The 25,480-nt window shown below is 33.5% G+C and overlaps 1 protein-coding gene across 2 annotated transcripts in view; it reads left to right on the forward strand.

Moving 5' to 3' along the window:
• Positions 1–783: 783 nt before the first annotated feature.
• Positions 784–25,480, forward strand: part of LOC108734125 (zwei Ig domain protein zig-8) — a 495,980-nt gene continuing 471,283 nt past the window's right edge. Inside the window, exons 1-2 of one of the 2 annotated variants that reach the window (XM_018465534.1) lie at positions 784–916; positions 6,076–6,155. In XM_018465534.1, coding sequence (XP_018321036.1) covers positions 906–916; positions 6,076–6,155 — 91 coding nt within the window. In that variant the 5' untranslated portion in view covers positions 784–905. The remainder of the gene's footprint in view (positions 917–6,075; positions 6,156–25,480) is intronic. The other variant, XM_018465536.1, reaches the window with a different exon arrangement.

The raw sequence follows: 25,480 nt of genomic DNA on the forward strand, positions 1-25,480 counted from the left end.
AAAAAGGTTAATTTTAATTTTATTTTTTGCTTTTCTGTTTACATTTAATCTTCTGCTGAAAAGTATTAGTGGTGAAAAATCAATCATATCCTATTTCACCACCTCAAGGGGTGGGATTGTTTTCAAATATAAATGATATTCCCTACTTAATAAGAAAGGAATCATTGATTTCAAATACAAAATTATGTGTAGCAGAATCAATTACGTAACAGGTAAATGTTTAGTGGGTGAATAATGTTTTTCTACCCTTAGAAGTGGATTATTTCTTTCGAAACTTAACCAGAACCAACTTTGAGATATACCCTATTAAATAAAAAAAGAATCGTCAAAATTGGACTACTCTGTAAAATGTTATCTGAGGTCATGCATAAGAAAATTTACGCGTCTACTTCAGAACCTCTTCCTTTTTTTTTGGTTAAAAAAATTAACGTCATTATTGTTCGTGTATGCAGGGAAATTGCTAACTTAAGTAAATAATACTTTCAAAATGGTACTATTTACGTCAATAAAAAATCTTACCTGGTACGCATTCGTGTAATTAATTAGCATCAATTAGTAGAAACAATTACGAGTAATACGGACACTTAATAACACCGCACGACCGACCGAGAACAAACATCACAGCAACACCACCGCTATCCTTGAATTAAGGATAATGTTTTTAAAAACGTTAGTATTGGAAACTGTATTATTAATAGTAAAACGGTTACAGCATTATAGCTTTTGTTTACTACACGATTTTTCCACCGAAGTTGGTAATGTTCATTTTAAAAACATTTGTCATTACTTTAACGAAAGCGGTAGTGTTGTACTGTGATGTTCTAGGTCGGTCGTGCGGTGTTGTTAAGTGTCCGTAATACTATTAATTAATCGTTTCTACTGATTGATGCTAATTACTTACATGAATGCACATGAGGTAAGACTTTTTATTGACGCAAAGTGTATTATTTTGTTAATATTTTAAGGTTGGGACAAAAACTTTAGCGTTTAAAAATTCCAAATGACCAGTTTTTTTTATAAGTTGATAGGTAGGTGTAAGTTAGTAATTTCCCTGATTAATAACGGAAAATTTCCTCGAAATTTTTAATTAACTAAAAGTTTCGTATTAGCTGAAATTTATATTTAGGCGATGTTCTGTTGATTTTTATTCATGACAAAAGGAATTAAGAAGTTCAATTTTTTTAATTGATTTCAGACGACTTACCCTAAAAACTTAATTCATTTTCGTGTAGACAAATCTGTAATAATAAACGTCTTGTAAAAATTCCAACAACTTTTACCGAATAAATTGAAAAACTTTTGCCATTACGGAACGAACGTGGCGCCTATGCTTGTTTAGTACACCTGTTATTTAAGTTCATTTTGTATTCCTTTAAACCAAGTGAAGCAATATTAAATTAGACAAAACTGTTACAACAAGCTGAAGGGATGAATTGAGCTTCTTGTTATTCAAAGTAACGAATACTTTTACTCAGCTGCGGACATTGTTGAAGTAGGTAATATCAAAATTACGAAAGTATTTCTTGGGAGTTGTTGGAGAGAATTTTAATTTTATGCCAGCAATAGAACTAACCTAAAGTTAAACACAATATTAAATACAAATTTAATTACATTAATATAGCAACTCTTAGGCTTTCACGGCCGGCGTATATCGATGCGGTATTTTCTTCCGGGCTTTTTTGGCCGTGGTCCGTGGAATTTTACTTTTCCAAACGTTTCGCCGTCCTTTGCTGACGGCATCTTCAGTGGCGATTGGGCAGATGCAGTTACGACTCAGCACCTGCCCAGTCACCACTGAAGATGCCGTCGGACCACGATCAAAAAGCCTAGAAAAAAACACCGCATCGATAGATTAATATAATAATAACATTTTATGAGTATGAAATAAGATTTGTAGGTATCTACAAACAAAACAAAAAGGTAAAATTATGCTAAAAATAGATTTTTTCCAGGGGTATATTCAGAATTTTTATCCATGTGCGTTACTGTTAGGTCGGATTTATTTAATTTTGTTAAGTAAATTAAAAATGTGAAGCATTTCGTGCACTGCGATTTTTAGTCGCGTGATTATTTAGTCGCAAAAATGAACACAGGCTATTAAGTAAGTACAAGTGGGCGCACATGCGACTAAATAATCGTTATTATTTCTGAGGAGTTAGAGATAGCTTTAAATAAAATGGAAGCGATATTGATAAAAGAGTACTGTATGAAAATAATTAAAATTATACAAAAATACTAGTATGCAAGGGATGAAAAAGTAGGGAAAGAACGAATATAAAGATACGAGACGAAAAATTAGAAGAAGTGGCCGATTTTAAGTATCTACGAAGTCAGATGTAGGACGGAAGGAGTAGTAGAAATATAAAGCACAATACAGCGCAGGGTCGAGTTGTGTTCAATAAAAAGAAGTCACTTCTATGCTTGTAAACGATTAATTTAGAAATTTGAAAAAGGTTGTTAATGGTGAATGTTTGGAGCACGGCGCTGTACGGGTACGAAACATGCACAATGGGTGTGGCGGAAAAGAAAAGGTTAAAAACTTTCGAAATGTGGTGTTACAGGCGAATGATGAGGATATCATGGATAGAGCAGGTTAAAAATGAAAAGGTATTAGATAGAATAGGAGAACAGAGGATTCTATGAAAGTCAATAAGAAATAGGCAAGATAGGTTAGTAGGACACCTTCTCAGGCATGAAGGTCTAGTAGGAGACATACTAGAGGCAGAAACAGGAGTTAGGAGGGGTAGAGGTAGGCCTAGATTAGATTACTGTTCGCAAATAGTTAAGGATGTGGAATGTTCTAGTTTTAGAGAAATGCGAAGATTAACTCAGGATAGGAAAGAGTGGAGGTGTATGTCCAGCCAATCTTAGGAGTGACGACCTTATGATGATGATTTCTGTGACACTCATGCTGCAACTGGTGGTCGCAAATACGCGCATCTTTCTTATTTTCTGCGACCGCAACTTTTCAGTCGCTGCGACTAAAAAATCGCAGTGCGCGCTAGGCCTTAATCTATTATTGATTGCTTGCATTTTATGAGGTAGCTTCGTAAATAACATTTCCGGATGATAAAATTCCATCTTTCTGTATTTGTTCTTCATCATGTATGAGTAATTTATCATAGAAAGGTTTTAAACACACATTCCTACTACGTAGTCTTGCTCCAGAATTTGAGGCACTAGGATCGTTGGTACATAAAACGTTACTTGTGGAACGTTTTCGCAAAATTTATCTGCATAGTTTTCAATAGCAGACCCTGGAATTTGTAACTGCACTCTCGGGGCTTAATAAGTTGAATTCCTACTGTATGTGTACCTAAAATTGGACTTCTACTTCTGTATATTCATATATGAACTTTTTTGAGTCTAAGTGTCTCGTAACTTTCTCTGTATATGTTTTACGACGATATGAAATAAGGTAGATTAAAAATTTAGCATACGATAAAAACCAAGAATAAAAACAACACGAATAACTATGTTCCTTTACCGAAGAAAATTAAACGTGGATTTAAAAATAGAGTTACTTATATTCAATTTACCTCATCTTTTTCGTTTTAGATTTATCTTCTTTTAAAATCTTTCATTATTCCTCCTTTGCGTAAATATTTTTCCTCTTATAATTAAGTTCCCATTTTTGTAAAAATTGTGACAAAATAAAAATATACATCCAGAAAACTGTGGCAAAAAATGCCTTCGTCCACGTGGAATTTGATACTTAATTTTATTCATTCCGGGATGGTATTTTGAATACTGTTTTTATGGTGAATGATACCGTTGTATAAAAAACCTTTTTGTCAAATTTCGGACTTCCTAGATGCCCAGAAGTTTGGGCTGCATCTTGATCGATTTAAGTCTCCGTTTTACTCACTAAAACTTCCGAATCGCGGCTTTTTCGAAAATGCAACTTTTTTGCTGGAAATAGCTTAAAATGACCTAATTATGAAAAACTTTCATGAAATAATCGGGGGGAGGGTGTTTTAAACAATTTTCGTTCTAAATAAATATTTTACAGGTACCATACAAGGATACAAGTACCCGAGATTAAAATGTTCAGTCTCTCAGAGTCTCTGAAAGCGAGACTCGAGTCTCCGTCTCTCATCGAGTCTCTCTGGTGTCGCTGAGAGAGACTGTCGAGAGACTGTCAAAATAAATATTTAGCGTCTCTGAACGAGAGACTCGAATCTCTCAGTATGTGGTGTCTCGATAGACATTTCACAGTCATTTATCATAGATAACAGTCACTACTCAGCCGTTTCTGACTTTGTCTCTACAATTCAAGTTGCATTCACTTAAGTGACACCAGCTCAACAGTTGTTTATACAATATATAGGGGGACACTGTTGAATACCTTAATCTAACCTTCTGAACTTAACGTAATACAATACAAACCAACTTAGTTAGGTTAGGTTAAGGTATGCAGCGGTGTCCCCCTTCCCCTATTTTAAATACAAACGTTATACCTGTACCTTCCCCGAATGGGAACAATTTGTATCTATTTATATCGTATAAATGACTGTTGAGCGGATATTACTTTTTAAGCGAATACAACTTGAACTGTCAGAAACGGCTGAGTAGTGACTATTAACTATGATAATTGACTGTGAAATTCGCATAGGTTATATAATTATAAAATATTTATTTACAAAGAAAATCGTTTAAAACACATTCCCCTAATTTTGTTCTTCTGAGTTTCTTATACATAGACCTTTTCCAACTAAAGCAGTATTACAGGAGTTTAACCGTTATCGGTAACTAACAAAAATGAACTGTTAAGTGTAATCTAAAAGTGTTTATTTCCATTTAAACCTACTCAAAACACCCCCCCCCCCCATTATTTCGTGTAGGTTTTTCATTATTGGATCATTTTCAGTCATTTTCAACAAAGAAAAGTTACATTTTCGAAAAAGCCGTGATACAGAAGTTTTATCCTTAAAAATTCCTTTCTTAGGGCCCGCCTACGTTGTATAAGGAATGTTTATGTAAATTTCGTAGTCTGTAGACTTAGATATTTGGGTTGTGTATTGATATATCAGTCAGTTAGTTTATCTTTATATGTATGTTAGATACGCAAAAAGGTAGCGTTCAAAATTTGAGGAAAATTTAAAAAACAAAGGACAACTTCATAAATAATTGATCTTGCTGTGACAGAAAGCTTAAACTATTTTTAAAATGTCATTTTCTATCTCATTTTAAGTAAGAAAAACTATTCACACTTTTATGACTGCTTTAAAAAATGAGGGAATTTAGGTTGTCAGTAAGGGATTTTTATCAGTGGTTTTTTGAAATATTGTACTAAACGTAAACGCAAAAATTCACAATACTAACGTGTCTGCCACGTTTCACTGAAGGGTAAAATTTACAATACGTCATTATTAGGTTGACTTCCTTTACATAGAGGACAAGCATTTAGAGAGCCCATTGAATTGTTATTAGTACCTTAAGGGTACCTGTTTCATACGATTCGTCGAGTAGCATATTGGATCAATGCGATAATTGCGAACTAATATTCACTCAGCTTCTGCATCAAAGGGTGAAGATCGTGGAATCAACTGTAGTGAATCAATTCTGATTACGGTCCAAGTTGCATCACCGAGTCGTAACATTATACATGCATTCGATATAATTCCAAAAGTGCTCGTCAATTTAATCCATACGTACGTACTACTGTACAATCGAGAATTACAAACCTCCGAAGCTTCAGTGTCCTCAAGATACTTAAAACCTTTATCTTAGAAATTTGGTGTAACTGATGTGCAAGAAATTTAAAGGTTAGCTGACTTCCACAGATATGAATGGGAATATACTTATTTAAATAACTATTTATACATTAGACTCAGTGGTTAAAACTTATGGAGTACCTATTGTTATTCAGGATTTCTGAAATTCGACTTAAAGGATTGATCTGATATAAGTTGGGGATAAAAGGCGTAGGTGTTATCATCGTCCGCCGTTTTGAATTCAATCAATAGTAATGTCTATCGATTCAGTATCTTTAATTGAAATAGAAATACAAACTGTACAGTTATCGTTCCTTTTTTAAATGTGTGTTTACATGTGTTTGATTTTTTGATATACAGGAGGTCAACCAGGATCTACTATCTGCAGTCAGATTCCAAAATGGCGGGTGGTAATATTCATGGATTTGGTGGCTTACCGTAAGTTCGAATATCATTTATTTTTAATTAGGAATTATGCGTTAAATAACCCTGATTTTAAAGACAATGTATGCCGCATTGAAAAATAAGTGCCATGATCCTTTAATTTTATTTTTATAATGTTTAAGTGCAAATGTATAATATTATAGGTTGATGCTTTAAATACGTGTCAAAGATCATCAAAAAACAGAAATTTCGTAAATTGTTCTTAAATCCTGATCAGGATAGAATTGAAGTTTCTATTTTTCTAGATTAAACATACACTCTGCGTAGAACGATAGTAAATATTGTTCTTTATTGAAATAAAAAAAGATTCTATTCCTTGTGTTCAGATTTCCTAGAAAAAATATTTGGTCTGCTCCTTTTTGAAAAATATACATTTACAAGGGCTGGGATTATACCTGCTAACTTTCTCTTTGGGGCATTATGGGTTGTATGCAGGCAGATTGAAATTTGAAAACAAGTGGCAATAAAAAAAGGTTCAAGGAGGAGGCAGGCAGGTTTTCGGAAAGAATTTCAGAAAGAGAAGTACTTTTGGTTCTTTCATGACGAGTAGGCGCTCTCGTATCGGGTTTGTAATTTAAGGAATATAATTTTGGGAAATCTGCACATAAACAAGGTTATGTGTAGGTAAGGTTTTATACATTAAGTTTTTGTACATAGTGTTGTGTTTTGGAAAATACAAAGTTTTAACGCAACAAGGGTTTTTAATTTGACAATACTAGTCCATTGGTTCATCCTGAGCTAACGAGATGATGTGTAGCGAATTACGCACACACCTTGGAAGCAGTATCTTTTTTATGGTACGCTGTCCCCGAGATAAAAATGTTCAATCTCTCAGAGTCTCTGAAAGCGAGAATCGAGTCTCCGTCTCTCTGGTGTGAGAGAGACTGTCGAGAAACTGTCAAAAAAACTGTTTAGCGTCTCTGAACGAGAGACTCGAGTCGTTCATAGAGAGATCCTCATTTCGTATCCAGTGTCTGAACGAGAGACTCGAATCTCTGAACGAGAGACTCGAATCTCACAATAAGTGCTATCTCGATAGACATGGTAAAAATTTCAAAGTTCATCATATTTCAGAGATCCCAGTCTTTCCACGAGAGACCGGAGTCTCTCAATTTTTCAGTTTTATTCATTCAGTCTCTCTGTAAGAGACTCTAATCTTAGAATTTAGAGAGTGTGAGAGATCCATAAAAACTCCTAGGCAATAACTGAGCGAGACGCTCTCAAAGACGCTGAAAGACTCTGAGAAACTGGAGAGAGACTGAAAATTTTTGTCTAGGGTCCTTTTCTGTACCCTTGATAGTGTATGTACAAAATTTCAAGATAATCAGTTAAGTAACTAAGGCTTGAAATCGTAATAAACAAACTTATATTCGCATTTATGATATTGATTAAGATTGAGATTATATAAAGGAACAAGGCGTCCAGAAGGAGTAGGGAGTATTTGTATTTTTTATGGGGATACCTTGTATGCAAAAAAAACACGATATGTACTGCAATATAAGCATAATATCCACACCGAAATGCCCGCCGTTTCCAGAGAGATGTGTAGATGCGTGGCAGCCGTTTTCGGTTGGAAGAGGGTCAAGCAACGCGAGGGTCAACATTTCGACGTCATCTTTAGCACTTAATTTTCCAAAACTTTGTCTATGAATGAACAAAAAACATTTTTTTCTGACTTAGTTTTCTTTTTTTTGTTGAATTTACAATCACTTCCCACCCTTTCTGGACACCCTGTACATTTAAACTAATTAGCTCCGGTTTCAATTCAAAATACTTATATAATGAAACTGATTGTTTGGTTGCGATCTAATGAAGGGGACTAGTGGAAAGATATAGTAACAAGGCAATTAATGAAAGGTAGGTAGTCGTTTCAAATTGTACCTTTGTAGGTATAGCAAACCGATAACTCTAAAGTAAATTCTCATCAGATAAGTCCAGCGGCTATTGGAACAACTTTAGCGTATTATATTAGCAGTGTTGAAACATCATTTAAGGTAACTTACAGCTTTCGACTTGTACCAAGTTAACTCGGGTCCCGGTTGCGCGAAAGGACAGACGGGAGATATCAGGAGTTCGGCTTCAGATATACGAATATTCCGGAACTCTCATAACTATTAACGTACCTTACGATCTAATGTATGTACACGGCCGCCTTACCGACTATAAATCGTTACCAAGTTGTTTAATATGTATGCAGAACTCGGTGTGTAATACACACTTATACAACACATGTAGATACGTAAGTCTAAAAGGGAAGTAAGAATGTTATGCAATGTACACATATTACATTAGTCGATTCCGGATCTAGTTTAAGTGGCATCAGTGCAAGCAAATTGTTTTGGAGTCGAAAGCTGATATAACACTTCCTTTGAAAATTCGCTTTATATGTAAATTAAGAGAAATGTGTAGAAACGCATATCATGTTATCATGTCTATTAAAGTATGTGTGTAACATATTTAAAGTTTGTTCAGAAACTGAGATGTGTATATGTATACGTATATATAAAGTAGGTGATAAAATAAATTTTAAAAACTTCCTATTATATATATGCTATATCCACATTGGCTTCAACTTTCCTGAAATTTCCATCAACGAACTTTTGAACGATCCTATTCACTTTTATCTCGCAATGTATTACAAATGGTTTTATGTTTGTTAACTGTTGTAGTATGCATTCCAAAGTAGAAAATTTATTTTCGAAATCATTATTTAATATGATTTGAACATACTTGAAAATATTTTTTAATTTAATTTTGATTCTGTTTCTTGCCTGTTAACATTTTCAATAATCGTTAGAAATTTAATGGTTATAATTTACCATTAGAACGTATGCATATGCAACCAACTATACACTCGAGTATATACTTTTAAATCCGTCCATTTCTTTGTAGTTATTTGTACCAACTTGAATTAATTAATAATCTTTATTAAACGATGACATCGTGGATCTCGAAAATAGAAGTGTTGATTTGTTTCATCTTTTAATAAGATGGTTACTAGTTGTAGAACATTGTATAATGAGAGGAGATAGACGTCACCGATTTGATTGCACGGCAAAGATGTTTTTCACGAATATCTTTTGCGCCGCATCACCCTGTCGATCGCTCTTACGGCATCTCAAGCATCTTCTCCTTACGTTTGATTCTTGGACATATACACAATAATTCATATAGTAGAACATTTTTATATGTATATAATCTAGATACACATACGTATATATACGTATGTAATATCTGTATTTTTCACCGGTACATTGCCACAAGAACAAGAGATAGTTAGTTCCGGTGCGTGATGCTCTCGTCTAAATTGAACGCTGAACTTGCTCTAAAATTTTCCAGCCGTGAGCACAAGTCAGGTTTTCCAAGAGGAAAAAGGAAAGGAAAATACAAACTCCGAGTGTAAGTGTCCGCCGGAAGTAAAATATAACAAACAAAACTATTACTTTTCCTTCCTGTAGCAGAAGCTCTAGCGCTCTGTTGAGGGAGATGTAAGGTACCTACGATGGGGCTTCCTTAAACCCGATACATCTTATTTATCCTCGTTCTAAAAGCGTGCATTTCCTCTGGTGCATCCGACATTATTACGTAAATGGATTGCAACTTTCTTGAGCAGTTCGATTCAAATTTTACAACTATCGTTTGTATAGATACACAAATAGTCAAATTCGTGACTAAACTATAAATACACCGGTAGTAAAAGAGATTCAAACTCTTGTAGTATTATTTTAGTATGATTCGAATTTATCCAGCATGCTCAGGTTCATTTAACTGAAAATTCTCATACAATTGTACAATTTCAGGAGAATTTTCTTTCCGCTCTACGTAAACTTTAAGTATTGACGTCAAATAAAATAAGCATATACCTAGCAGGGCGCGATGATTCCAAAACGTACAATCATCCTTCGTATTTGCAATGGTTAGTATCATAAAATAAATACATATGTATCAAACTGTAACGAATTTTCTAGTAGGTCTATTTATTCGTATAACTCTCGTATACACACCTCAATAATTTAGTTTACACGGAAACATAGTATATAGTTATTTTTTTGACAATCGTTTATCCATATCACTCTAATCCCATTTTTTACTGTTAAATTTGCATAAGCATTCAAATATTTTTCGTACGATGCCGGTAACTTGTTTATATGATCATGGAACATTTCTGATTACTTCCTTTTGTTGTGCTAGTCTTGTCTGTTAAAAATTAAAATTAAAAGGAATACTAACCCCTAATTACCTTTTAGGAGTGAGTATTCCTTTTAATTTTTAATTAATATTTACCACAGTCTCTTTCTAATTTTATTAGTCTTGTCTGCTAGATAATTTATCACCCGTGGCTGCCTACATCCGCATACCTACACCAACAGTGTCGCCGGTATCGATTGCCTGCGGCATTCGTTCATAAAAATACTATTGTTAAAGTTAAAATAATAGCTGTAGTTAAAAATTAATATGTATCAAGTGGTATAATGAAATATTTATTCACTCACTTCCCTCTAGGTTTTATGACTTGCGATCTTTAATTTTCTTTCTCCTAGTAATTACACGTTTCTCTTTTACATCGTCCTCCAACCTACAATATTATAGTCCTCAATTTATAACTGAGATGTCTAACAATTCTCGGTCAACTTTGTTTTATATTCACCTACCCGTAACTGTTTTAGTTAATTCATTCTGTTTGTCGCATCTACTACCTACAGCTAGTTCAAAATCTCATAAACCTTCACATGCGCAAGAGCCGGACCTTATCATACTGTCACGTATTTAAACTCCGCACACTATTACTTTTATTTAACAATTTATTGTCTAAATAACACTTCTATAATCGATTGGTTAGCAATTCATCACAATATAGACACTTTATCACTTCTTTGCTCTTTTTTCTCTTTCTATTACCTCGAACTCTCTCAGTTGTATTAATTCAACTCGATCTCGCGACAACTATTTATAGAGATTTCACGTTTTCTATAATTTCCTATATATATGCCACCTAAAAGCCGGACCTTTTTTGTCGCTATGTATATTGAGTTGCCTAAATACATGTGACAATACAGTACATTATGAAAACATTGAATATGTAATGTTCTAAATTACCTCTGCCTTGGTATTTGCTTGAATCGTTATAAAAGTAACATGTTTGGTTCGGATGGCGTTTCAATCCAAAATGCAGGAGAGTTTTTGTCGTAAGTGTTTTGAGAGCATTGAGATATTTTTTGATGACGCTTTAGTTTGTGATGATGGTAAACAGTGAAAATGCGCAATTTTCCGTTGAAAGTCCCGTTCTGAAAAGGAAATTAAATGAAAGTGACAAAACGTAATGGAAAAATAAAATGTAATGTAGACTGTTTACTCGGGGGTCGGATGTAAGTTTATGATTTATTTAAAACATAAATTGTAGGATGTTCAGTGACATTTTGCCTAATAGAATTTCCTAAAAATGTTTAAGAGGATTTGCCAAGAGACTACAATTTAAATCCCGGAACACCTGAACGAAAATGAGATTCAGAGCATCTTTTGGAGAGATAAAAACTTTTCGGGCAAAACAGGAAATTCAACAGGTGGTTCGGATGAGTGCGAGCTACCTGGCTGATGCTTATTATTTTTACCGAATTATAATAAAAAATTATTTTTAAGTTCAAAAACATATCAGGTAGGTATGCCAGTTTTCAATGTTTCGTGACCAAATATAGGAAACGAATCACCATCTACTGATATTTACTTCTAACTTCGTAAATGCTCCTTATACAGTTTAGATAGTTGTAAAATAAAAATTTGAGAAGGACTATAGAGAAAATACTAAAATTATAATTCAAGTTTGGTCCTTTAAATAGCAAATTGAATGGTTGATTTTAAAAGTGAAGATTGGGTCATCCCAATTTTATTAATGTCACATTTATTCCGTATAAACAGTTACGATACCTTCGGTTTCTTCATTTCTTTTGCTCATAGTACAATAGAAATTCTCATTTGATATTTTTATGGGTTCCATCAATTTGACATTGTCAGTTGTCTTTTTCTTTTTTTGCTATGACATAATGTTTTTGTTCGGATTGCTATCACACGGTTCCAAAATCACAAAACAGTGTTCGCCAGTTTTATTTATTTTAAGGAATAATCACAAATCAGTTGAACCAACTCTACAGAAATTGGGCGTAAACTTTTGTAGACTAGTTGAAAATTTTGTTTTCCTTATTTTTATGATGTCAAATCTGGAAAAGCGATTCGATCGTTTAGCAAAACAAGTCGATAACATCGAACAATACAGCAGGAGAACAAATGTAAATATTTATGGTTTGAAAGAGAAACAACCAGAAGATGTTGAACAAGAACTGATCGACTTGTTTAATGATAAACTAGGCACATCACTTTCGTCTAAACATATTGAAAAGTGCCATCGTGTTGGATTTTTTAAAATGAGAAACAAAAAAAAACCACGGCCGGTTAGAATGAAATTTTTGAGTTCCCGCCAACCCATAATGATTTTCAAATACAAAAACAAACTGAAAGATTTTGGTTTATTGGTAAGAGAGGATTTGACGCGAACTAGACTCGAAGTAATGCAAGAAGCAATTAGATGTCTCGGCACTCCGAACGTCTGGACCAAAAGCGGAGTCATCTACGTTCAAGTTAAAAGAAAAAAGTTTCCCATTAAGACCATGCAAGAACTTCGAGCTCTTCTTAAACATTTAAAGCAATAAAGAAACTAAAAGAGCTCCTATCGAAACTGCTTTTTCTTTTCCTTAAATACTAAAATGAAAAATGTCGGTTAAGTATTTTATATAGTCGCATTCGAACGATTTCAAATGCGGTTTATTTACTGCGATGAATAATTCATAGGTTATATAAGATTTAACATACGAAGAAATTTCCGTGATGCAGTTCTTGATAATACAGGGTGTTCTATGAATCTCGAGAGGGCTCATAAGTTTAAAACAAAGAGCTCACTCCTTGAGTTTTTAGACGAAACCTGTAGCATTAAATTTTTACATTTAAATAATAAAAGTGTTATCAATTAAAAAAAGGCAATGGGTCATTTTCAAGTCTAATTACATTTGTAACAAACTTTCTTTACGGAGACTTTAATTTATGAGATATCGAACGTCCCGCTATTTTTAATACACCCTGTATTGTACTACTTTCGAGTCGGGATTATTATAAGTCTCTATTATATGTAGTTGTAGCTATGCGCTCTGGATGCAACCGTTTATAACGAGCACATGCCTATAACGAACATGTACGTTCCCCGGACAATTTTCGTTAGGTATAAAACAGAATAAATAGTCCCTTCTGGAACAACTCTTGAAGATACCTTGTGTGTTTGGTGATGAAACGTTGACAGTTTAAACGGAGCTTTTAATCTTTAACTCCAAAAATGAACAACTCTAGCCGATAATAAGTTTAGTTTTTCGTAGACAAAAGAAATCAATCAAAAAGGCGTTTTTTGTTTCATCATCATAAGGTCGTCAGTCGTAAGACTGGTTGGACACCAACCTCCACTCTTTTCTATACTGAGCTAATCATCGCATTTCCCTAAAACTAGAACAACCCACATCCCTGACTATTTGCAAACAGTAATGTAATCTAAGTCTACCTCTACCCCTCCTAACTCTCGTTTCTGCCTCTAATATGTCTCTGACTAGACCTTCATGACCGAGAAGGTGTCCTACTAACCTATCTCGCCAATTTTTTATTGACTTCCATAGAGTTCTCCGTTCTCCTATTCTTTCTAATACCTCTTCATTTCTAACCTTCTATATCCACGGTATCTTCATCATTCGCCTATAACACCACATTTCGAACCTTCTTACCTTTTCTTTTCCGCCGCGCCCACTGTCTATGTTTTGCACTCGTACAGCGCCGCGCTCCAAACATACACCTTTAACAATGTTTTTTGAATTCCTAAATTAACCGTTCGTGAGCATAGATGACTTCTCTTTATCCTATGCTTTTTCCTTACTTTTTCTTCCCTTGCATACCAGAATTTTTGTTTTACTTTTATTATTTAGTTTCATACAATACTCTTGTAAATATACATAAACGACATAAAATACATACTTAAGTATTTATATGGATACTTCTACATACATATATGTATAATTTGCAAATAAAGTTAAACAATCAATTAGTTTGTTTATGACTCAAAAATACCCTCAGATATTATTTCCGAAATTTGCAGACAAAACCACTAGACAGATAAGAGATTTGTTTAAATATATTATTGAAAATAAAATGATTATTCAGGCATACCTTTGCTAGGTATTATCTGAGATTTTGAGGATAATTGAAATTATATTCTTAAAGAAAATGAATTAGAAGTTTACGTTCGCAGTTTTGTATCTCACCTAGATCGAGTCGGAGGGCAATTTTGAAAGTTCAAGCGCTATAATTAAGTCGAATCAGATACTTACTTAATTACAATGGAAGAGAGAGGATCCATGGAATTAATCTGATCTATTACAGTAGAATTCGGAATTTGCAAATCTTAAATTAACAGAACTTCTACTTGGAAGAAATGTAAATTGTTTTTCAGTACGAGTAAATTGGCGATATATCGGGTTGTTCGGAAAGTNCTATCAATAACTATAAGGAATTAGAATTGATACATAATAATACTCACTCTTAAATGAATATTAATTGTTGTTAAATAAACATTTACTGTAATACACTTACTGTAATATAACTGCATAAAAAATTAATTTAGCACTTTCGTATAGTGAGTATACATTACACTATAATATATGAGATGACCGTCACTAACAGCTGACTGTAATACCGATATGCGCATGCGCTTCTTCCTATTCTCATAGTTTATCGCGTCGCGAGACAAAACGTTGCAAAACGTGTCATTTCATGAGCTTGAGATTTTACTCTCATCAAGCCCAAAGAACTATCACTTCAAAAAAAATTTAATTTGAAACAATATTGTTGTGAATATACCTTTGACAAATATTATCTGTTTTATTAATGAATTTGCAGTTATATGTTAACAAAATGTCTATAGTCGTTCTAAATCTAAAAGGGAGATGTATAATTTTATGATTTATTTCCAAAAGACCTGCAAAATCATTTGGATTGGCCACCATGTGCTAAACAATAGCACCAAGGAAAATCTGAAATCTCAAATTATAATGTATATTTTATAAAGTTAAAATTGAAGAATCTGTTTTTAGTGTCAAAATAATTAGTTTTCTTTAAGCTTATTTTATCTGTACCTCTCAGCAATTGTTTATTGCCCTCCTCAGACTGCAACATGCCTCCCTGCCCCTTGATTACGCCACTGAAGCAAAAGGGAAGATTCTGCTTTTGTAATAAATCATACGATTATTTCTCGGCAAAGATATATAATTTGTCATTTGTGATTAAGTTTAGGCGAATAGTATATCATCTAAAGCAGTAGATGGGTTTATTAACATTAGTTGCATTACGTCTTCATCTCTCGAGGAATTGCATTCATCAAATAGTTCTAAAATAAATGAGTTTGCAAAAGTACCTACCTATGCTCTCTCTTGAACTAGCGTATCCGGACGTCGCGTATATTATTTATAGGGCAATAAACGTCTGTTGCCAGTGCATAAGGCTTCAGTTAGTTATAGTCTATTTAGCAATAAATAAATTTAATGCAGGAAGTCACCACCACGCGTGAAACTGCCAGGTTTTGCACACTACTAACACAATAACACAAAAACCATTAGGTAACAACACAATTCGATCGTCTCGTTACATGTAATACGTCTGTGTAAATATGTGTGTATATTAAATAATTTAGAAACGATTATTTGAAGCTCTATTGCCTTTCGTTGACTGAGAATTCGGTAATCTGATTGTAAGATGTAGTAAGATCTTCGAATAAAATTAAATTACTAACAATAAAACCGATATTTTCTCTACAAACGTGAAAAGCACTTTTAAGAGAAACTTTACGTAGTTATCGTTTTCTTCACTTTAATGCTCAAAGATCTTTGAGTGGAAATGATAATTTTAAGGAGTCTACCTAAAAGTTATGAAGAATTTCCGAAATGCGGCACATATTTTGGTATGCTTAATGCAGAAAAATGAATGGAAAAATTTTAATTTTATTAGGAAATTCAAAATACGGTACCTGTATAATCTCTATGTAATACTTAATACACTTTCTTTGCATATAAAAAAACAATAAAATTCTATCGCAATTTTTTTTTCTGTTAAAATGCGGCATATTGTTTTGTTAAAGAGAACAGCTTTTTCGTTATAGAGAATTCCCGTTTATAAAAGATAATTCATTTTGCATTTTCATTCCTGTAAATGTTTCCTTAATATTAATAAAAAGGAGTAGTTTTGAGGTACATCGGTAAAGTAAAATTTGAGAATTAATAATTATTGTAGTTGCTACCATTTGTTTTCTGATCTAAGCACCTCATACCATATTTCGAAACTGTATTTAGTTATAGAGTGAGAAAATGAAAAAGGAAAGTTTACTTAAATATTAAAGCGATATTTACAATTTATGCCACAATCCCGTTGCTTCGTAAGCGAAAATAATAAAAATTACAATTTGGATCCGAATTTGTAAAAATAAAATNTGGACTCGAATTTGTAAAAATAAAATCCCAGCAGAAATAAATTTACTAGGTATTTTAGTTGATATTACAAATTAAAGAAGAGGATATGCTCGCGAACGGTTAATTTAGAAATTCGAAAAAGGCTGTTAAGGGTGTATGTTCGGAGCGCGGCGTTGTAAGGGTGCGAAACATGGACAGTGGGCGTGGTTAGGTTAGAAGCGTTCGAAATGTGGTGTCATAGGTGAATGATGAGGATAACGTGGATAGAAAAGGTTAAAAATGACGAGGTATTAGAAAGAATAGGAGAACAGAGCACCCGATGCAAGTTATTAAAAAATAGGCGAGATAGCTTGGTAGGACACCTTCACAGACATGAAGGTCTAGTCAGAGACATATTAGTGGAAGAAACAGGAGTTAGGAGGGGCAGAGAAGGTAGACCTAGATTATATTACTGTTCGCAAATAGTTAAGGATGTGGGTTGTTCTCGTTTTAGGGAAATGCGAAGTTTAGGTCAGGATAGGGACGAGTGGAGGTACGTGTCCAACCAGTTTTAGGACTGACAACCTTATGATGATGATTTCAAATTTAATTATAATAATTAAGAAACTTGAAATAATAAAAAAAAAACATGTCAAAATTGAGATTATTACAAGTTAGCTAATAAATTCTACTATTTCTACAGCAAATTCAGTCATTTACAATCAAAAATTGTAATTTTTGCGTTGTCATAAAAAATTAGTTTTCTCCGTGTATGATTTGTCATCCTTTTTGAATAAAATATTAGGTTAAAATACAAGAAGAGTACATCGCGTATACGTATACGAATAAACAAATTGGTCAAATAATCGCAAACTATTAAGTATTCAGAATGATTTTATTTGCATTCCTATATATCGGTTCTATTTTGAGGACATTTTTTTGGAAAAGGAAACATTTGCGGATCTAATACGATTATAACAACTTTTTTTTCGTATTCGGATTTTTAGTTAAATAAGAATTGAACAGCAAGAACGTCACATTTTCTATTGTTGAAAATTTTTGAATATTACTACCTACTTGATTTTGCCTGAAATATTCGCGAAGACTTTGGGCTTGATTTACAGGCCATTAGAAGATTTTAAACTGCGATCTGTATCGCATAAGGGAGATCGTTTGGAACTCTAATATCCTACGGCCTTTCTTTAAATGGTTCGAACGGATATCATATAATGCGTCAGGATAAAAACACGTAGTTTTCCGGAACCGAAAGGATCAACAACAAAATGATATGTTTTCATGTTATAGACAGTTCTGAAAAACTTTTGAATGGATAAGTATATATCCAAATTCCTATTTTAGTTTTTTATTTTGAAACATGCCTAAGTTCAAGTGTTTACTATTTTGTAAATATATCACTCTAAAAATTACAATAGGTAGTATGCACTTTTAAAGGGAAAGAAGAGGAAATTTCATAGTTAATTTCTTTTTCTTTGTACACAATTGAATGTGGATTATATAGATAATATTTAAATGGTAAATTTAGAAAAAAATATCAAGTTTATGTTATTATTAGGGAGCATGCAAAAGGTTAGAAGCCTTCGAAATGTAGTGTTATAGGCGAATGATAAGGAAAACGTGGGTAGAAAAGGTTAGAAATGAAGAGGTATTAGAAAGAATAGGAGAACAGAGGACTCTATGGAAGTCAATAAAAAATAGGCGAGATAGGTTGGTAGGACACCTTCTNTTCTTTCTCCTAGTAATTACACGTTTCTCTTTTACATCGTCCTCCAACCTACAATATTATAGTCCTCAATTTATAACTGAGATGTCTAACAATTCTCGGTCAACTTTGTTTTATATTCACCTACCCGTAACTGTTTTAGTTAATTCATTCTGTTTGTCGCATCTACTACCTACAGCTAGTTCAAAATCTCATAAACCTTCACATGCGCAAGAGCCGGACCTTATCATACTGTCACGTATTTAAACTCCGCACACTATTACTTTTATTTAACAATTTATTGTCTAAATAACACTTCTATAATCGATTGGTTAGCAATTCATCACAATATAGACACTTTATCACTTCTTTGCTCTTTTTTCTCTTTCTATTACCTCGAACTCTCTCAGTTGTATTAATTCAACTCGATCTCGCGACAACTATTTATAGAGATTTCACGTTTTCTATAATTTCCTATATATATGCCACCTAAAAGCCGGACCTTTTTTGTCGCTATGTATATTGAGTTGCCTAAATACATGTGACAATACAGTACATTATGAAAACATTGAATATGTAATGTTCTAAATTACCTCTGCCTTGGTATTTGCTTGAATCGTTATAAAAGTAACATGTTTGGTTCGGATGGCGTTTCAATCCAAAATGCAGGAGAGTTTTTGTCGTAAGTGTTTTGAGAGCATTGAGATATTTTTTGATGACGCTTTAGTTTGTGATGATGGTAAACAGTGAAAATGCGCAATTTTCCGTTGAAAGTCCCGTTCTGAAAAGGAAATTAAATGAAAGTGACAAAACGTAATGGAAAAATAAAATGTAATGTAGACTGTTTACTCGGGGGTCGGATGTAAGTTTATGATTTATTTAAAACATAAATTGTAGGATGTTCAGTGACATTTTGCCTAATAGAATTTCCTAAAAATGTTTAAGAGGATTTGCCAAGAGACTACAATTTAAATCCCGGAACACCTGAACGAAAATGAGATTCAGAGCATCTTTTGGAGAGATAAAAACTTTTCGGGCAAAACAGGAAATTCAACAGGTGGTTCGGATGAGTGCGAGCTACCTGGCTGATGCTTATTATTTTTACCGAATTATAATAAAAAATTATTTTTAAGTTCAAAAACATATCAGGTAGGTATGCCAGTTTTCAATGTTTCGTGACCAAATATAGGAAACGAATCACCATCTACTGATATTTACTTCTAACTTCGTAAATGCTCCTTATACAGTTTAGATAGTTGTAAAATAAAAATTTGAGAAGGACTATAGAGAAAATACTAAAATTATAATTCAAGTTTGGTCCTTTAAATAGCAAATTGAATGGTTGATTTTAAAAGTGAAGATTGGGTCATCCCAATTTTATTAATGTCACATTTATTCCGTATAAACAGTTACGATACCTTCGGTTTCTTCATTTCTTTTGCTCATAGTACAATAGAAATTCTCATTTGATATTTTTATGGGTTCCATCAATTTGACATTGTCAGTTGTCTTTTTCTTTTTTTGCTATGACATAATGTTTTTGTTCGGATTGCTATCACACGGTTCCAAAATCACAAAACAGTGTTCGCCAGTTTTATTTATTTTAAGGAATAATCACAAATCAGTTGAACCAACTCTACAGAAATTGGGCGTAAACTTTTGTAGACTAGTTGAAAATTTTGTTTTCCTTATTTTTATGATGTCAAATCTGGAAAAGCGATTCGATCGTTTAGCAAAACAAGTCGATAACATCGAACAATACAGCAGGAGAACAAATGTAAATATTTATGGTTTGAAAGAGAAACAACCAGAAGATGTTGAACAAGAACTGATCGACTTGTTTAATGATAAACTAGGCACATCACTTTCGTCTAAACATATTGAAAAGTGCCATCGTGTTGGATTTTTTAAAATGAGAAACAAAAAAAAACCACGGCCGGTTAGAATGAAATTTTTGAGTTCCCGCCAACCCATAATGATTTTCAAATACAAAAACAAACTGAAAGATTTTGGTTTATTGGTAAGAGAGGATTTGACGCGAACTAGACTCGAAGTAATGCAAGAAGCAATTAGATGTCTCGGCACTCCGAACGTCTGGACCAAAAGCGGAGTCATCTACGTTCAAGTTAAAAGAAAAAAGTTTCCCATTAAGACCATGCAAGAACTTCGAGCTCTTCTTAAACATTTAAAGCAATAAAGAAACTAAAAGAGCTCCTATCGAAACTGCTTTTTCTTTTCCTTAAATACTAAAATGAAAAATGTCGGTTAAGTATTTTATATAGTCGCATTCGAACGATTTCAAATGCGGTTTATTTACTGCGATGAATAATTCATAGGTTATATAAGATTTAACATACGAAGAAATTTCCGTGATGCAGTTCTTGATAATACAGGGTGTTCTATGAATCTCGAGAGGGCTCATAAGTTTAAAACAAAGAGCTCACTCCTTGAGTTTTTAGACGAAACCTGTAGCATTAAATTTTTACATTTAAATAATAAAAGTGTTATCAATTAAAAAAAGGCAATGGGTCATTTTCAAGTCTAATTACATTTGTAACAAACTTTCTTTACGGAGACTTTAATTTATGAGATATCGAACGTCCCGCTATTTTTAATACACCCTGTATTGTACTACTTTCGAGTCGGGATTATTATAAGTCTCTATTATATGTAGTTGTAGCTATGCGCTCTGGATGCAACCGTTTATAACGAGCACATGCCTATAACGAACATGTACGTTCCCCGGACAATTTTCGTTAGGTATAAAACAGAATAAATAGTCCCTTCTGGAACAACTCTTGAAGATACCTTGTGTGTTTGGTGATGAAACGTTGACAGTTTAAACGGAGCTTTTAATCTTTAACTCCAAAAATGAACAACTCTAGCCGATAATAAGTTTAGTTTTTCGTAGACAAAAGAAATCAATCAAAAAGGCGTTTTTTGTTTCATCATCATAAGGTCGTCAGTCGTAAGACTGGTTGGACACCAACCTCCACTCTTTTCTATACTGAGCTAATCATCGCATTTCCCTAAAACTAGAACAACCCACATCCCTGACTATTTGCAAACAGTAATGTAATCTAAGTCTACCTCTACCCCTCCTAACTCTCGTTTCTGCCTCTAATATGTCTCTGACTAGACCTTCATGACCGAGAAGGTGTCCTACTAACCTATCTCGCCAATTTTTTATTGACTTCCATAGAGTTCTCCGTTCTCCTATTCTTTCTAATACCTCTTCATTTCTAACCTTCTATATCCACGGTATCTTCATCATTCGCCTATAACACCACATTTCGAACCTTCTTACCTTTTCTTTTCCGCCGCGCCCACTGTCTATGTTTTGCACTCGTACAGCGCCGCGCTCCAAACATACACCTTTAACAATGTTTTTTGAATTCCTAAATTAACCGTTCGTGAGCATAGATGTGACTTCTTTTTATTAAAGGCGCATCGTTTTTTGTTTAAATAATCGAAAATCGATGGTAATTTCACTTTATCTTCGAGGATATTTGATAGTAATACATTATTATATTTATAGACATAGGTGCATGTGAATGATCGAAAGGTATACGTATAAATTAATTTTCGTGAAATAGTCCTACCTTTGCCCGGTGAAATTCGAAGGACGGCTTACTGTCAGATTTACAAACGAAGGGAATGCTTTGGCATTAAAACTGACGAGATTGATGAGCGTCCCCAAGAGTACCTTCGTTTGCAGCTAATTGATGTAAAACATAAATATTGTAAAATCTACGGTCGGTATAACGTCAAATTGGTCGAATACTGATTGAAGTGTAAATAATAAAATAGTACAGACAACAATGCGTTTGCTATTGTTTTTTGTTGGCTTAAAAATAGCACCAATGTTTCAATTTCATTTACAACCCGTACTATATTTCTCATAGCCAGACTGCAAAATAAAACTTCTAGGAGGTAAATTATTGTTTTAAGTAGGTACAATTTTTGTTATTTATTTATGTTTTATATTATAAGTGAATCATTGCAGAACGGAAGTTTTTGTGTGTTAGTAGATCCGTTATTGAAAAGATGCAACAGTTTGTCCAACATATACCTTACTATAGAATACCCATATTGGAATGTATGCCAATTGGAAAGAAAAGCTTTTGTTAATTTTCTTAACTTTCATGTATGTGTATGTTTGTATGTTTTTACTAAGATAATTATGGACTCATTTCAAGTAACACTTTAGATATATTCAGATTAAGGTCGTTTTTTTACACAATATGTACGTACACCATGAAAAAAGCTAAATGGTTTTCTTGTTGTAAAGATGTAAACATTAAAAAAAAAAAGAATCTGTCTCTTAGGATTTTAAAGGAAATTCATTAGAAATTGGAATTCCTCTTTCCGGAGTCTTTAATGAATTTTTGTCCGTTTTTCGTGTTTACTTATATTTATTCATTATTTCGGGATTTTGCGATTGACCCTTTTTGTTAGAGCCTTTGTTTGCTCGAGAAACACGCAATATTGAAATTTGCTCATTGCATTTTAATTATTTTTACGTTTAGGTTGATTTTCGAATTTACAAAAACTTAAAAAAGAAGAATGCGTAAACTAGTAATTTTTCGACAAAATAAGGCGTTTAAATTGTGTATTTGTAAGTAAGCCGAAGTATATTATAAAGAACTTCAAATTTCAACTTATTTTGATGTTTCATGAGAATATTTGCGATATCTCTGGAACCAGGGATAAATATTAAGAGCAGTTAAAATGCAAATAAAATCTTATTATCCTTTAAATTCACATTATCATTCATTTTTTTTTTCAATATTACGGCTTTAATATAGTTAATCTTAGATATAGTACGAACGATCAAAATTGGTAAAGTCCGTAATAAAGTATCTGTGAGAGTAAGAGTATCTTTTGACTCGTTTTCTGAGACTGTAGTCATTTGCTGCGTTTTGAACACGCCCTTGTTACGTTAGGATATGCTTCATGAATAGTACAGATAGAGCGAAAAGAGATAATAGAACAATTGTAAGCGCTGCAGCGGTTAGTGTTAGCTTAGGTACGTAAAAGATCAGGGTCGGCTTTATAATTGCCCGGTTGGAATTATATCTTTAAATAAGCGTTTTTGCTTTCCTAAATTCCTAAGAATGTTAAAATTCTTTTAAAGTCCGATGCTGGCAACATGCTCAAATTCTACTTGTCTGCATCTCTTTCTGTTACACATTAATTGGTGTAATGTTATTCCGTTTCCTTTATTAGTGTCCGCTGCAATTCCTACCTGACATCTCTTTTCTATGTTTACGATATTCCCCACAACATCTGTCGTGAGTAAAAGTAAACGTTCTGTCAGCAACCGCTCTAGTCTACATATACAGAACATACGACAAATGGCGATGGAAACGCCACCTGTAGTACAGTGCTACATTTTAGGATTACGCATGCTTCCACAAGGTCCATTTAAATATATGGATATCTACTTGCTGAAACGAATTCCGGCGTAGCTCACCTCAACGTGGTAGGCACGTTACCATAATCGAATAAAACAATTCGAAGTGGTCTGTATTCTGTCGAAACTGCCAGACGTGGATCGCGATTTCGATCTTTTTTGATCTCATCAGCGCGTCGCAGGCAGCTCCGACAGAACACAGACTAACCTACAGATGGCGTTTACAGCGCCATTTATCGTATTTTCTAAAACGTGCTGTTAGGGCAGCAGATAAAGGTTCGAATTGTTTTATTCGATTATGGTAACGTGCCTACCACGTTGAGGTGAGCTACGCCGGGATTCGTTTCAGCAAGTAGATATCCCTATATTTAAAGGAACGTTGTTGAAGCATGTGTAACCTAAAATGTAGCACTGTACTACAGAGGGCGTTTACAGCACCATTTGTCGTATTTTCTAAAACGCGCTGTTAAGGCAGCAGGTAAAGGTTGGTCTGCGTTCTGTCGGAGCAGCCTGCGACGGGCTGATGAGATCCAAATAGATCGAAATCGCGATCCGCGTCTGGCAGTTTCGACAGAATACAGACCACTTCAAACTGTTTTATTCTACATATATAGTTAGTAAGTTGAAAAGTAAAATAAATGTGACGGTTTTATTGAGGATTATGCCAATTTTGAACGTCCCAACTATAGTAGCATTTATGCAGGTAATGCATTATCGATTTCTCTTTGGTAAATGTCTACCTATTGCTAGTTCCGAAGAGAGCAAAGCGAATCAAACATTGCCCATTGAACCACAAATAATTGATACGACAGCGATTCGTGTCTAGTTAAGAGGAAAAATAAAGTTACGACAATTTCTTTGAAAACTTCGCAAAGTGTAGTAGGTACGCGTTCAGACATGCCTGAATTCATCTACTAACCGGGGTGTAATTTAAGGTCGATATTCTCGAAATATTTATCATCTATTATGTATATTTTCTCATTTCTATCACCTAGCGTAGTATATTTCTGAAATTAATTCTCTGGATCAAGCTTTTACGTACGTCTGAACTAAAAGATAGCTAATTGGACCAACAACTAATTAACTCTCATTACAATGTTTTGTAGGTAATTGTCGTTTAAGTGAATCAGTAGTTTACAACATTTAGTTTTTCTCTGTAAAAAAAAAATATGAAAGCGTTATGTCGTCTCAAAGCCTCGTTTTATAACCCTGTAGCTTAAAAATTCGTCATAGTTTTATAGTATAAAATATATTTATTTTATAATGGTCAATGTAGTGAAAATTAATGTACTAAAAACATAAATTCTTTGTACATTTAAATAACTTTTCAAAAATTAACAGTCGAAATTATGAATAAAGAAAGAAAAAGCAGGTGCAACTTAGTACACGTGAAAGAAGTGAAACTTCTTTGGCAATCAGCATACCTTTATAACGAATAAGTAATGATTGGCGACAAAAAGAGTACGAGAATTTTCAGGACTTATGTTTTCCAACATATTTTATCTTTATTTCACCTTTGGAGTATTACTTTATTACGTTTTTATGTAATTCAATAACAAAAAATAGTCAAATTTTTTTCGCTTCAGTTTATTTTTCCAAGTGCTTAAGAAATCGTAAACTATCAATAACTACAAGGAATTAGAATTAATACATAATAATACTC

This window comes from Agrilus planipennis, unplaced genomic scaffold (assembly GCF_000699045.2).
Source record: "Agrilus planipennis isolate EAB-ADULT unplaced genomic scaffold, Apla_2.0 scaffold65, whole genome shotgun sequence".
Taxonomy (NCBI): Eukaryota; Metazoa; Arthropoda; class Insecta; order Coleoptera; family Buprestidae; genus Agrilus; species Agrilus planipennis.